Here is a 15558-nt window from a genome sequence, read left to right on the forward strand (position 1 = left end):
AATTGTTTTATCTTCTGATTTTAGATGAAGAACTTTTATATATTGAGTTTATAACACTTAAAAAAAAACAATGATTTAAAATGGCTCCTCATCCCAGCTCATTGAATCCTCTGTGCCGGCCTGTCTCATACTCAGAGACTGCAGTCAGAGGCAGAGTTGGGGTCTTGTTGTGTCTCAGAGACTCAGTCCTTCCATCAGAGTCTGTTTGGAGATGCTTACACAATGGGACGGTTATTTCAGGAGGTCTCAAGCAGAGCAGGGAGCAGAGTCCAAAGGCTGAGCTCCTGTTGGAGCTTCACACACCGTCTGCGTCTGGATAACGTACAACAACAGGAAAATAATCCAGGCCTCAAAGAGGAAGCTCTGAAAACATCAGTGTTCAGTTTTCCTTCATGTGTTTTGTGTTTCTCAGTTTCTTTAGACCCTCACACAAACAGAAACTCCCTGCATGCTGCTCCTAAAATTTCCTGCAAACACCTCCAGCTTTTTCAGACAAATGAGAGTTTAGCTCCTACACACGGTGCACACCGAGCAGACCACGCTGCTGGAGGCTGAGTCTGAGCCGTGTGGACTCAGCAATCCTGCAGGAGAAACGCTTACACGACAGAAAGAGTTTCTCATTAGCTTCAGTTTCTGATGCAGCTTTGCTTTAGTATCTGAAACATCCCTCTGAGTTGTTGTTGTGAGTTTGAGTCTTTGGTTTCACAGATCATGAAAGTGAAGTTTAAAACCAAACGCAGGGAGAACATTATTCAGCTTTAAAGAGGAGCGGAGGAGGCAGTGAGAGTGCCGTGATTCCTCTGCAGCTAACTGCAACCTTAACAAGATTAGACCTTATTGGATTGGGGAATGTCTTGTGACAGCACAAAATGTTTGTCTCCTGAGACACTGAGGACATGGAGGAGGAGGAGGAGGAGGAGGAGGAGGAGGAGGAGGTGAGGCATGTAATGAGTCAGGACGGGGAGAGGACATGAGGAGGTCTGTGAAAAAACCATGACCACGTCTTTCTTTACATCCCAGAGATCCTCCCCAAAGTAGCTTTAACGTAACGTAATCAATGTTATTTTGCACAGAAGCATTATTGTAGTTTTTATTGATGTAGTATTTTATTAGTGAAAATTGTTGGACACTTTATTTCCTCACTCATGTTGGTGTCACAGTCTCCATGGCAGAGGAAAAACTGCTCCTTTATTCCTCCAGACCGTAAAAACCTGCCTGAGGACAGCCGGGCTCAGAGAGCTCAGTGTCACCCCAAGGTCACGCTCCGGTTACTGGCTTACGGTAATTTATCAGGAGTGTAGTTCACACACGCAAAAATAGACTTATTACATGGTTATTCAGCAGGAAAAGAGACAATCCAGGTTCAGTTCCCATCAAAGTTCACTGCAGCTCATTTTAAAGAGGGAGTATTTTGCTTTTTCAGGCCTTGTACTTTATTTAGCACAAACTCATCTCTATTTTTCTCACACTGATGTTTTAGAAAACTTTTATTTTAGCCTGAAAATCTGAAACCCTTTAAAACTCCCCCCTCCTTCCTTCTGATTGGCCAGCCCTCTGGAGGCCTGAAGGGGCAGACCTTGGTGTTTGAGGCCCACAAACAGTTAGGAGGTCCTGATGTGAAGATCTCATTTCAGCAAGTCTTACAAAGATCTTGTGTTATTTTTAGATTGGACCAGAAAATGTTGATCATTTACAGACAGATCCAGGGATTTCTGCGTCATGTGGATAAACAGAGGTTTGAAAATCTGCACACGCTCAGTTTAAACATCCAGCAGTGTCACTTTAAGAGCTTGTTTTAAATATTAGAAAGCAGAATACCCCCTCTTTAAGCTCTGTTGTTCATAAGTCAGTTCTCTGTTCAACCCAGGGGTCTGCAACCCTTAATTTATCAGGAGCCATTTTTCCTCAGCTCACCTGGATTAAAGTCATTCAGGAGACACAAATTCTACTTTATCTTCACAATAAAGATTATAAAGTGGATACAATTCCATAGATAAAAAAAAACAAAGGAAAAATTATCTAAACAACAATAAGTTTTTGACTTTATAAAATTAAACATGTGATTTGTAAGTTTAATTGTAATAAATTTACACAAATTTGCAAAAAAAAAAAAAAAGAAAAGAAATCTCAAAATTTTGCAAAACTTAACTTAAAAAATTTTGAAATTTTAAAAAATTGCCAAAATTCCAGTAAAAATTGAAATTTCAAAAAGTTTCAAAAAATACTTAGTTGGAAAAACTTTCATTTTTTTACATTTTTGAAATTGAAGACTTTCCAATTTTTTAAAAAATATTTGGCATTAAAAAAAATGTTAATAATAATAATAATAATAATAATAATAATAATAATAATAATAATAATAATAATAATAATAATAATAATGATAATAATGATAATAATAATAATTATTATCATTTTTATTATTATTATTATTATTATTATTATTATTATTATTATAAAAAAAAAAATAATAATAATAATAATAATAATAATAATAATAAAAACGATAATAATAACAATAGTAATAATAATAATAATAATAATAATATTCTATTAATCTACAAGGAGCCACTGCAAAGGACTCAACGAGCCGCAGGTTTCAGTCAGACCCTTTGTTCAACCCAATCTTTGCTACTTCCTGATCAAATGCAGAGAATTAGTGTGACTGTTTTGGTATCATGAAGGATTTATCCATCAGTTTGTCTGTAAATCAGGGTAGAGAGCTCGTTTCCATGGTTTCACAGGTCATTAACTTGAGAAACCTGTTGGTGGAGTCGTCTGTCTCTGGTCAGCTCTCCTGATCAACAGGAACCGTAAACGAAAGTTTAAAAAGCAACATTAAACTGACAGAGGAAGACACAGGTCGTTCAGCTGCTGAAGTAACCTTCACGTTTTCACCCTCGGTCTCTAACCTGACTGAACACGACTCATACACGACTCAGACGTCTTCAGGTCCACGGTCAAACAATGAGAGTGTTTGTCTCTGAGCTGCTTGTGTCAGCGATGTGAGCCGGGCTTAATGTGAGAGCAAACATTTCATGAAAAGGTTTCCTTCAAAGTCGTGTCCCGTTCGACGCGGTGGCGACAGCAAGGTGTCAGACATTCCCAGCTGTCAGTGAAAGGGTCGTTAAGAGTTTGTTTTCTCCCACCTGAGCTAAAAATAAAGTGTTAAACTGTCCGTGGGCACACAGGAGAACAGACCGTCAGCCAAACCAGACAAAACGTAAAGTAAGAAGACGAGCAAAAAGATCAAGTTTGGGTTTTAAAATGTTGATTTCTATGTCATTCAGAAATCACTTAAAGCTCCTTTTTTTATCTGGGTGAGAAACAGACCAAATTTATTTTATATTTTTTAGAAAATGTGACTTATGCTTGTAAAGGACAAACTCAGCTCAAAGATAAGAGGCATAACTTTGTCCATAGGGGGCACCAAAAACAACACACAGGAGCTTTAACGTTGGGATTTTGACTTAGAAAAAAAACATTTTTCTAAATATATTTCCTAATAAGAGATAATCTAAGGCAGTTTCTGTTTGTGGCTGAGCTGAACAGTTTCCCTGGGAGCTGCGTGTGAAGCTACAATCGGCCTCTTTGACCATTGTCTCCTGATGAACAGCGAACACAGGCTCCCTGCTCCCCGAGGCCTGGATCTGAGACCAGATCCTGAGTCCTCTGACCCGCGGCTCTGGGTGAATAAACGTTAGAAACACTCTCCTTATCTGGAGCAGCGAGCCCTCTGCCCCCATCCAGCGCTGTGTGATCGCTGATAACCACCAGGCGCTCGGCGGAGCCTCTGAACCAGGAGGCTCGTGCTGTGTGAGCAGGTCAGCGGCTGACGCGAGGCCTCTGGCCAATTAGAGCTCATGGAAACTGCGTGCAGGAGCCTATTTCCATCAGCACCTGTAATTACAGGCCGGCAGGTGGTAACGACTTCCTGTGTCCCAGAGGAGGAGACGGAGCAGCTGGGTGTTTGTGCTGATGGGAGGAAGGAGCAGAGGGAGGTGATGAACCGAGGACACACAAAACAGATTCAGCTGCAGATACTGGATTATTTAATCTCAATCTGTGTTAGAGCAGAAAACTACAAGGAAGGATTAAAGCTGGTTTATTTTCAGTAATGAGTTAACTGTTATTTATAATGAGCCAGCTGCTTGGATTATCCTGTGTTTTATTCACACTGAGTGAAAGAAATTATCGAACAGAGCGATGAACAGATCTCAGCTCTGAATGTAAAGACACTGCTCTCTACGGAGACACCTTTAGGACAAATATTTAGAGTTGACAACGATAGAAAAGAGTTCAATAATAGATAAAGGGTTACAACAGTAGCGTTTTTTGGGGTTTTTTTTAAGAGATTTAAAAGTTTTGGAAGAATTTAAAAAATGTCAATTTAATTAATTAGTTAATTAATTTGAAATGTAATAAATTTGCCAAAAAAATCAAGCATGTATATTAATTGGGCACATTGTCAGTTCAATAAATCCATCTACACAGAATTAAAATCTGTATTTTATTTTTTCAAATTAGTCTTTTGTCATTCAGGAGCCACAAAATCCACCTTATCTTCACAATAAAGACCATAAAGGGAATAAAAATCTATACGTAGTGACAATATAGTGAATAATTATCTAATCAAGAAGTGTTTTAATGTATGCAATTCTATATGTTATACTGTAGTTAATAACTTTAAATAATTGCAAAAAAAAAAATTAAATTAAATTCCCCCTCCGAAAAAATAGAAATTTATTTTTTTTTGAAAAATTGGTAAAAAAAATTGATATTTGAAAAAAAAAAAAATTTAAAAAAGTCCCAAATTTTAATAATCGAGGAAGGTCTACAGAAGTAGATTGTTTTTTTTGTTTTTTTTTTTTTTTGTTTTGTTTTATGAACGAGATTTCAAAATGTTTGAAGAATTAAAAAAAATGTCAATTTGATTTGTCAATGAATAAATTTGAATGTGAATAAAAAAATAAATAAAAAAAATATCCCAAATAAAAAAAATAAATAATAAAAAAAAACAATTGAAAAATTTGCGAAAATTTTGAAATAATTTTTGAAATTGATACCAATAATTGATAATATTCATCATTTTTTTGTTGTTTGCTTATGTCTTGCTAACAGAATTGAGTTCAATAAAAGATAAAGAAATACAGAAGTAGATTTTTTTTCTTTTTTTTTAATGTATGAGATTTAAAAAAATTTTGGAAGAATTTAAAAAATGTGAATTTAATTATTTAATCATTATTATTTATTTATTTATTTATTTATTTGGCATTTTAATAATTTGCAAAAAAAAAAAAAGATTTTATAAATTTGCAAAAAATTATCCATCATGTATATTAATCCGTCATGTTGTCAGTGAAATGAATCCATCCTCACAGAATTAAAATCAGTATTTTCTTCCAGATTAGTCTTTTTGTAGATGTAGTTATCTTCCCAGGGCTGTAAAACTTGAGGTTAGCCACAGGTGCATGGAAAGTTGGTGGGCTGTTGATGTTGTAGGAGGTGAAGTAGAGCGGTGGCAGGCTTTATTGACAGATGGGATGAAGATTTAGTTCAACTAAATGGTAATCTTTATTTAGCTGTTTTTATGTCAGTCTGTGGCTCTGCTCAGATCTTAGTTTTGGAGTTTTGGGGACTTTTTGTCGTCTTCTTCTTCTCTTGCTGCTGAAAAGCTTCAAAGCGGTTTTCAGAGCGTGTTGGAGTCCGCTCGCAGTGGTGTGTCAGGTCAGCCATCTGTACGACCTCCAAGGTTTCTCTGCAGACTCCTGGCTGAGAGCAGGCCCTGGCCCCGTGCACGAGGCTGGAGCTGGAGCTGGAGCTGGAGCTGGAGCTGGAGCTGGAGCTGGAGCTGGAGCTGTCTGTGCTGAGTGGGACGTTTTAGTGCAGTGGGAAGGAGCAGAGTCAGACTTTGAATGTTGCATCAGCAGCGTGTTGGTTTTAGACTCTGTTTGCCCTGTACTCTCTTTAAGAGGAACACTGTGTTTGGAGCCAAGCGTGGACGTAAAAACAAACACGCTGGGTTTTTTCTGAAAGCAGTGTGCATGAAGGTCCGGCAGAGAGGAGCCTGCTGCTCACACACTGCTCACACACTGCTCACACACCGCTCACACACTGCTCACACACTGCTCTGTGTTTGTGTGTTCAGGGCCAGGAGCATGACTGAGCAGCAGGAGCCGAGCGAAGAAACAGGCCTGATCCCAACACAGGACCTGGAGCCGTCCAAGGAGGACGACACACACGGCCAGTTCAGGCATGTCTAACACACACACACACACACACACACACACACACACACACACACACACACACACACACACACACACACACACACACACACACTGATCCGCACAGCCTGCCCTCTTCTTCCCCCTCCACCATCTGCATCCTGAGCGTGGTCACGGGTCGGAGCCCCAGGAGATTTATTTTCTCAGCGCTTATTTTGTGCTTTTATGTGATGTCAGACAGTGATCAAACACATGCTCACACAGATACTATAAACAGAGATTTACAAAAGGATTTACACACACAAAGATACACACACACACATACACACGACAGGAAAGAGTCAAAGTGTGTTTGAAACACTGATATCTATGTTTTTATATGATCAATTCCATGCTAAAATCTCTGTTTCTGGATATTTCTCTAATGTCTTTGTGCACATACCATCATTGTGTAGTGTGTGTAGTGTGTGTGTGTGTGTGTGGGCACTCTGTGTGCCTTGGTGTGTTATATAAGAAGGATCCCAGGCAGAGCAGAGTAATCCTGGGGAATCTGCTCGGAGATGGATTTATCTCTGAGGCTCTGCGTGTGTCAGGAGCCCGGCTCAAACACTCGCTGCATATGTCGCTCTTGAACTTGCAGCCCTCTGAAAAAGCAGTGTTTATCTTTTGTTCTCCCACAGCACCACCCCGGCTTTCTTTATTTAAGGCAAAACACGCACACAAAGCAGTCCACAGTCAGATCATGTTCCACTATCAGAGACCAGGACCAGAGGAACCAGGTCTCAGCAGATCCAGGCTGAGATTAAAATGTCTCTTTGCTTAGAAAAGCTGAAAACCGTCGTCCGTCCTGACAGTTTCTTCTGCACTTTCTCAGTGTGTGTGTGTGTGGAGCTCCTTCAGGCTCCATCTGTTTTATCCAGGAGGAGTTAGCAGCCCTGCTAGCTCCCCCTCATGGTCCAGTTCAGCCCACAGTAACACTTTGTTTTGAAGTGGAAACCCTCGACCACGTCTCAGAGACTCACATCTCCCAGCTTTGCTCGAGGGTTTTATTAGTGACCTTCAAGTAGCCTCACTTTGAAATATTTACCTGTTCATAATCCATGATTTAAGATGAGATTATCAGCTCCACAGTGTGTGGTTTCTAAATCTTATTCCTCTGTATCAGAGTTAGACATGTTAGATATTTCCAGGGCAGGAATCTGCAGCATTTACTTTAACAGGAGCCATTTTTCCTCAGCTCACCTGGATTAAAGTCATTCAGGAACCACAAAATCTACTTTATCTTCACAACAAAGACAAAAAAGTGTCTGAAGTTCTAAACATAGCAAAAATCAAGGGAATAATCATCCAGAGAAAATGTTTGTGTTTACAAAATTAAACATGTAATGTCTTTGTTTTTGATTAAAAAAATTGCAAATATTAAAGAAAAATTCGAAATTCATAAATTTGCAAAATTTATGAAATTTAGATAAGTTGCAGGATTAAAAAGAAACATTTGAAATTCTCAAAAAATTGCAAAATTCAAAAAAACTTTGAAATTTAAAACATTGGCAATTTTTTTTAAAAAAAGACCAAATTTTTAAATTTTGAAAAAATTCCAAAACTTTGAAATTTAAAACATATGCTCAGAATTCTTTTTTTTTCCAAAAATGGAAAACCAAAAAAATCCTTATTTTTAAAAAATGCAAATTTATAAAAAACTAAAATTCCTATACTTTATAGAAATTAGAAGAAATCAAAACAATCCAAATTTTAAAAATATGCCTAAAATTCATTAATTTCAAGAAATAAAAAAAAAAATCCTTAAAAAAATTTTTTGAATTAGAAATGCAAAATTAAAAAAAAGTGTGAAATTTGAATTATTAGCAAATTTTTTTAAAAGATTGAATTTTGAAATTTTGCGGAAATTCCAAAACTTTGAAATTTCAAAAATATCCCCAAAATTCATTTATTATCAAAAAATAAAGAAATGTTTGTTTTTACCAAAAATGGAAAATTAAAAAAAAAAAAATTGCAAATTTTTAAAAAACTAAAATTCAAATACTTTGTCATATTTGCAGAAATGAAAAAAAAATGAAATTTCAAAAATATTGCCTGAAATTTATTTATTTTCAAGAAATTAAAGAAAATACTTAATAAAATTAAATTGAATTAAAAATTGCAAATTATAAAAAACAAAAATTCAAATACTTTGTAAAAATTTGCAGAAATTCAAAAAAAATTGAAACTTGAAAAATATGTGGTGCATACTTTGTTCAACTAAATGGTAACGCTGGATTTTATTTAGTGTCAGTGTCTTTAATCATCAATACCCTCTGTAAGAAAAAAAAAACCTCTTTATTTTAATAATATTTTTTAAAGCTACAAGGAGCCACTGCAGAGGAGTCAAAGGGCCACATGAGGCTCCAGAGCCACAGGTTGAAGACCCTTGGACTAAGGGGACACAGATTCATTTATTTTTTCAGGAGTTTAGTGAGACAGAGCGCTGTAACTGACAGAAGCACAGCGTCAGACAATTTTTATTTAAAATGAGACAAAAACACTTGAGAAGATTTCAGTTTTTTAGGTGTTGTTGATCCTCTCACTCAGCTGAAACCAAGCTGAGACCTGGTTTCTTCTTTCCTGTGTGTCATGATGGAAATTAAAAAAAAACAATCTTCCTCTCTCTCTGAAACTGATTTGTGGATTAGGGACCAGAAGACGCTCTGAGATCTCCTCTCCTCCTTTCATCAGTGAGTCCACCTCCTCAGTCCCAGTTTCTCCTCCTGCAGCTGAATGATTGAGCGGGAGTCCACTGCTCCACCGGCCCACCGATGGGAGGTGTTCGCTTTCTAATTTAGGATCCAATTTGGGATTCTTTGAGCGGGTAATTAGCTTCGGTTTCCAGCCAAGGGCACAGATACAGACACAGAGATGGAGATGGAGGCGCATGCGTCCTCAGACTCACGCAGAGGAAACGTTTCGCTGACGGGGAAAAAGCTGAAACAGCTCAGGTTTCTGTCCAAACCAAAGCTTCTGAAGTGACTGTAGAGAGAAAAGAGTTTCTGGTCTGGTGAGGGTTTTTAAAGCTTGTGTGAAGGAGATCCATGAAGTTATCCATCGTCCTCTGAGCCCCCTGCTGTCTGAAAAACTTCACCAGACTTTCCTCAGTGACCCTGAGGTTTTCCTCCTGTGAATTTATCTGATTTCCTCTGAAAACTGTGAGGAGTAAACCGAGGCCTCCTGTCTTTGAGGAGCGCCCGTCCTCCTCTGGGCTCACAGCGGCCTGGCCTTGTTTACAGCCTTTAAAGGAGATGTTTCTCCACGTTAGCAGCTCACAGTGGACCCGCCTGGAGCAGGTTTCCTCCAGCCAACCTGGACCCAGCAGCAGTATTGATTCAGACCTGGACCAGGAGTAAAGACAGAGACAGATGGAGAGTGGGAGCGAGGAGCGAGGAGCCGGGTAGTCCCCACAGAGACGTCTGTGTTTTTAATAATCACTCGCTCCTCTCCACCTGGGAGCCAGGAGGCGCTGTGGAGGATATTTATAGCCAGCCACCAGCAGGCTGAGCAGCACACACGCTCTGTTGTTCATAACACGGTCACAGGACGGAGGAGGCGTCCTCTCTGAGAGACGCTTTGACGACCAACACCATCAACACGCAGAGAAAACCAGAGGCGCTAACCACAGGGGGTCTCAGAGTCTGACAGACCTGGTTTCTGCTGTGACCTGGTCTGATCAGGGTCATTAGCAGAGAAACCTGTGAAATATTTAGCATAAGTTTAGCCTCTGGTAACTGGTAAATAAAGCAGAGACTCTGGATATCATGAGCTGGAGGATAAAGTGATGAGTGCTCAGGTCGAGTAGACAGGAACAACCATGAGAACAGACCTTTACAGCATTTAATGAGTGACAGTGAGGAGAAGAAACTTCCTTTCAGAGGCAGAAACCTCGAGCAGGACCAGACTCACGTCAGTCAGACATCTGCTGAGACTGACGGGTCAGACAGAGGGAGACACACTCAGAACAGATGTAGAGGAGTTAAGATCGTTATATACTGGGTCCATAAAGACAGTGACTATGTTTTTGAAGAAACCATCTTATTAACAAAACCTGGTCCTGCAGCCAGCAGGTCTGAGTCTCTGAGTCTATGTGTTGGTCTCTGAGTCCCAGTGTTGGTTCTCTAGGTCTCTCAGTCTCTGAGTCTTTTAGTCACTGAGTCTCTGAATCTCTGTGTTTCCGAGTCTTAGAGGGTTGGAGTCTCTGAGTCTCTTAAATTTCTAAGTCTCAAAATCTCAAAGTCTGAGTCTTTGAGTCTCCGAGTCGCTGTGTTTTTGATTCTCTGATTCTCCTGAGTGTCTGAGTCTCTTGAGTCTCTTGAGTCTCTTGAGTCTCTGAGTCTCTAAATCTCTGAGTCTCTAAGTCTTTAAGTGTTGGAGTCTCCTGAGTCTCTTGAGTCTCTTGAGTCTCTTGAGTCTCTGAGTCTCTTGAGTCTCTGAGTCTCTAAGTCTTTAAGTGTTGGAGTCTATGAGTCTCTGAGTTTTTGAGTCTCTACGTCTCTAAGTCTCTGTGTTTCTGTTTTTCTGAGTCTCTTGAGTGTCTGAGTCTCTGAAACTCTCTGTTTCTGATTCTCTGAGTCTGGGAGTCTCAGAGTGTTAGAGTCTCTGAGTCTCTTGAGTCTCAAAGTCTGAGTCTTTGAGTCTCTAAGTCTCTGTGTTTTTGTTTCTCTGAGTCTCTGAGTCTCTGAGTCTCTGAGTCTCTTGAGTCGCTGAGTTTCCGAGTCTCTGAGTTTCCGATTCTCTGAGTGTTGGAGTTTATGAGTCTCTGTTTTATCTGAGTCTCTGAGTCTTTGAGTATCTGAGTCCCTGAGTCTCTGAGTCTTGAAATGTTGGAGTCTCTGAGTGTTGGAGTCTATGAGTCTATGTGTTTTTGTTTCTCTGAGTCTCTTGAGTTTCTGAGTCTCTGAGTCTATGATTCTCTGAGTCTCTGAGTCTTTGAAAATCTGAGTCTCTAAGTCTCTGAGTCTTTGAGTGGTGGAGTCTCTGAGTCTCTGAGTCTTTGAGTCTTTGAGTCTTTGAGTCTCTGAGTGTTTTTGTTTCTGTTTCTCTGAGTCTCTTGAGTCTCCAAGTGTCTGAGTCTTAGAGTCTCTGATTTAGAGTCTCCAAGTCTTTAAGTCTTTGATTCTCTGAGTCTGTGTTTCTGATTCTCTGAGTCTCTCTGTGTTAAAGTCTCTGAGTTATTGAGTCTCTGAATCTCTGAATCTCTGAGTCTCTGAGTCTCTGAATGCTGAGCAGTGTGATCCAGCAGCAGGAGACCTGACAGCGCTGTGACAGCTGCTCTGCTATAAACAACCGCTGCATCAAGCTCTCACACACACACACACACACACACACACACACACACACACACACACACACACACACACACACACACACACACACACACACACACACACACAGCGGGCAGTGATAACATCTGTCAGCCCCTCTGCTGGTTGACATTTGAACCCTGTGGTCTGGATCCTTTGGTCTTTTTCCAGCTGAGGTTTGATCTCTCAGTCATTCAGACACAGACTGAAGATGATGATGAGGAGGAGGATTCATTTAGAGGTTTTTGTTTTACTCGAGGATGGTTGAGGAGGCACCAAGATCTTTTATTTCTAAATGATATTTCTCAGCATCATGGTCGAGATTTTCCAGGGAGAAACTGAGAATCAAAAGAGTGAGTCTTCGTCCTGTAAAAAACACTACCGATTCTGACCACAGGTGATATAGATAACAGACCTCAGTGTCCTTCAGTCGTTTTATTCCTGTTTATCTCCCAGCCCGTACAGAAAGAGACGCCTGCAGAGTGAAATAATCCATCACAGTAAACACAGAGTGTCAGCTGAGTCTCCTCCACGGCCTGTGTTTTATCAGGATCTCCTCGAGGACGACTCCTCCTCTATCAGCGAGGGGTTATGAGGAGCTGCTGGCCGTCACTCAGCAGCAGGAGCTGCACCTCCTCCTCTTTCAAACGTCCTAACTGGGACAGGGGTTTATTTCAGGAACTGATCCTTTACGGGACGATCACCCTGTGTGTTATCTGCTGCACGGCTCCGTCTACATTTAGAGTCAGTCAAAGTTTCCTGCTGTGATCTGCATCTCTGCTCTGAGGACAGCTCCATGACAGGGACGTGGGTGGGCACATGTGTGGGTGGGTGGAGTCTGGTGGGGTCTGGGTGGGTGGAGTCTGATGGGGTCTGGGTGGGATCTGAGGGGGTGTTTGGTGGGGTCTGGTTGGGTCTGGTGGGGTGTGGTTGGGTCTGGTGGGGTCTTGGTGGGGTCTTGGTCTGGTCTGGGTTAGGTCTGGTGGGGCCTGTTGGGTCTTGGTGGGGTCTTGGTGGGGTCTTGGTGGGGTCCGGGTGGGTCAGGTGGGCTCTGTGTTGGGTCTGGGTGGGGTCTTGGTTGGGTTTTGTGGGGTCTGGTGGGGGCTGGTCGGGGTCTGGTTCATGTCTGGTGGGGTCTGGGTAGGGTCTGGTGGGATCTGTTTGGGGCCTGGTGGGGTCTTGAGGGTTCTAGATTGGGTCTTGGTGGGGTTTGGTGAGGTCTGGTTGGGTTTAATGGGGTCTTGGTTGGGTCATTTGGGATCTGGTGGGGTCCAGGTGGGTCTGTGTTGGGTCCTGGTCGGTCTGCTGGGGTCTTGCTGGGTCATTTGGGGTCTGGGTATGGTTTGGTGTGGTCTGGGTAAGGTCTGGGTTGGGTCGGGGTGGGTCAGGTGGGCTCTGTGTTGGGTCTGATGTGGTCTGGGTGGGGTCTGGTGGGGGCTGGTTGGGGTCTTTGTCATGTCTGGTGGGGTCTGGGTAGTATCTGGTGGGATCTGTTTGGGGCCGGGTGGGGTCTTGGTTGGGTCTGGTTGGGGCTGATGGGTTTGGTTTGGTGGGGTCTAGGTGGTGTCTGGTGGGGTCTTTGTCATGTCTGGTGGGGTCTGGTTGGGTCTGGTGGGGTCTTGGTGGGGTCTTGGTGGGGTCTGGGTTAGGTCTGGTGGGGCCTGTTGGGTCTGAAAGGGTCTGGGTGGGGTCTGTGTTGGGTCCTGGTCAGTCTGCTGGGGTCTGGCTGGGTCATTTGGGGTCTGGGTGGGGTTTGGTGGGGTCCGGGTGGGTCAGGTGGGCTCTGTGTTGGGTCTGGGTGGGGTCTTGGTTGGGTTTTGTGGGGTCTGGTGGGGGCTGGTCGGAGTCTGGTTCATGTCTGGTGGGGTCTGGGTAGGGTCTGGTGGGATCTGTTTGGGGCCTGGTGGGGTCTTGAGGGTTCTAGATTGGGTCTTGGTGGGGTTTGGTGAGGTCTGGTTGGGTTTAATGGGGTCTTGGTTGGGTCATTTGGGATCTGGTGGGGTCCAGGTGGGTCTGTGTTGGGTCCTGGTCGGTCTGCTGGGGTCTTGCTGGGTCATTTGGGGTCTGGGTATGGTTTGGTGTGGTCTGGGTAAGGTCTGGGTTGGGTCGGGGTGGGTCAGGTGGGCTCTGTGTTGGGTCTGATGTGGTCTGGGTGGGGTCTGGTGGGGGCTGGTTGGGGTCTTTGTCATGTCTGGTGGGGTCTGGGTAGTATCTGGTGGGATCTGTTTGGGGCCGGGTGGGGTCTTGGTTGGGTCTGGTTGGGGCTGATGGGTTTGGTTTGGTGGGGTCTAGGTGGTGTCTGGTGGGGTCTAGGTTGGATCTGTTTGGGTCTATGTGGCATCTGGTGGGGTCTAGGTAGGATCTGGTGGGGTCTAGGTTGGATCTGTTGGGGTCTAGGTGGGATCTGGGGGGGTCTAGGTGGGATCTGGTGGGGTCTAGGTGGGATCTGGTGGGGTCTAGGTGGGATCTGTTGGGGTCTAGGTGGGATCTGGTGGGGTCTAGGTGGGATCTGTTGGGGTCTAGGTGGGATCTGTTGGGGTCTAGGTGGGATCTGGTGGGGTCTAGGTGGGATCTGTTGGGGTCTGGTGGGTTATGGTGGTGTCTGCTGGGGTCTGGGTTGGGTCTGGTTGGGTCTAGGTTGGATCTGTTTGGGTCTGGGTGGTGTCTGATGGGGGGCTGGTTGGGGTCTTTGTCATGTCTGGTGGGGTCTGGGTAGGGTCTGGTGGGATCTGTTTGGGGCCTGGTGGGGTCTGGTGGGGTCATGGTGGGGTCTGGTTGGGGCTGATGGGTTTGGTTTGGTGGGGTCTAGGTGGTGTCTGGTGGGGTCTAGGTGGGATCTGGTTGGGTCTGATGTGGACCACCTTGTCCCAGCCTTAGTGTGTGTCTAACTCAGTGTGTGTCTCTGGCTGACCTGTTTGTTTCAGCCTTGGTCTCCTCAGAGCTGATCTCAGTAATGATTAACTCTGTGTGTGTGGACGCTCAGAGCCAGATGTTGTTTCCGTGTAGTGTGTACATACAGCACACGCGTGTGAGCTCAGCACTGTTTGTCATGAAGCCTTCAGGCCAGAGGAAGGATTAACCAGCTTCCCAGAGTTCCCAGAGTTCCCAGAGTTCCCAGAGTTCCCAGAGCTCCCAGAGTTCCCAGTGTGCATGAGTAGAGCGTTAGCCAGGCTTGTAACCATGGTGATATCTACAGGGCTGGGTTAATTAGAGATGAAGCAGATAACGAAGATGGATCAGTTTGGGGTTAAATGTGTTTTTCTGTCTCTGCAGGTTTCACCTGATTGAAGACCTGTCCTACGAGGACGTCAAGAAATGTTACCGCGGCTCGGTGAGTGTCCTGATCATCCCTCAGCCTGTGTTTATATTTACTGAAAGTTATGACTTTATTTACATTTTATTACAAATTAATAAATTAACATTATGTTACATTACAGCTTTAGATCACCCAACAGTAAAACTGATTATTATGACTTTATTCTTTTTACTGAACAGTTTTATATACTCCTGACAGTACGACCAAAGGTACTTTACATGAAGAATAAAATTTTCATCACTTAGTGACTTTATTCAGGTTAAATGACAAATTCATGTTATGTTGTGCTTGTTATAGTTTGATTTTATTTCTGAAACAGACTTTATTCAGTGTACAGATGTTTTCATACCCACTTTAATCTGTCAGCTGATCGACTTTCTACTATCAGACTCCAGCTCCACACCTCTGATCTGATTAATGTTATTAATTAATGTTTAACTGTGGCCTCAGCTCTTTGTGATAAACCTGAAATGATCTGTTTTTCTCTGAGCTGGTTGGTGGTTAGTTCATGACTGTGGTTAGACTACCTCCCCCTCCGTGTTGGACTTCAGGGATCCTGGTCCTGCTGCAGTCCCTGCTAGTCTCCCTCAGACCTGCTCAGACCTGCTCAGGCTTTAGTCCCCCACAGAAACAGCATCGTCCTCCAGTGTTTGTGTCCGTTTGTGGT

General features: G+C 42.8%; 1 protein-coding gene across 3 annotated transcripts in view; it reads left to right on the top strand.

Moving 5' to 3' along the window:
* Nucleotides 1–15558, top strand: part of gramd2aa (GRAM domain containing 2Aa) — a 37526-nt gene that overhangs the window by 5544 nt on the left and 16424 nt on the right. For all 3 annotated transcript variants that reach the window (XM_074667125.1, XM_074667127.1, XM_074667126.1), the window contains exons 2-3: nucleotides 6149–6253; nucleotides 14849–14906. In XM_074667125.1, coding sequence (XP_074523226.1) covers nucleotides 6149–6253; nucleotides 14849–14906 — 163 coding nt within the window. The remainder of the gene's footprint in view (nucleotides 1–6148; nucleotides 6254–14848; nucleotides 14907–15558) is intronic.

The sequence above is a fragment of the Halichoeres trimaculatus genome, unplaced genomic scaffold (assembly GCF_033239565.1).
Source record: "Halichoeres trimaculatus isolate MK-OKI-2021-1 unplaced genomic scaffold, fHalTri1.1 fHalTri1_scaffold_3, whole genome shotgun sequence".
NCBI lineage: Eukaryota > Metazoa > Chordata > Actinopteri > Labriformes > Labridae > Halichoeres > Halichoeres trimaculatus.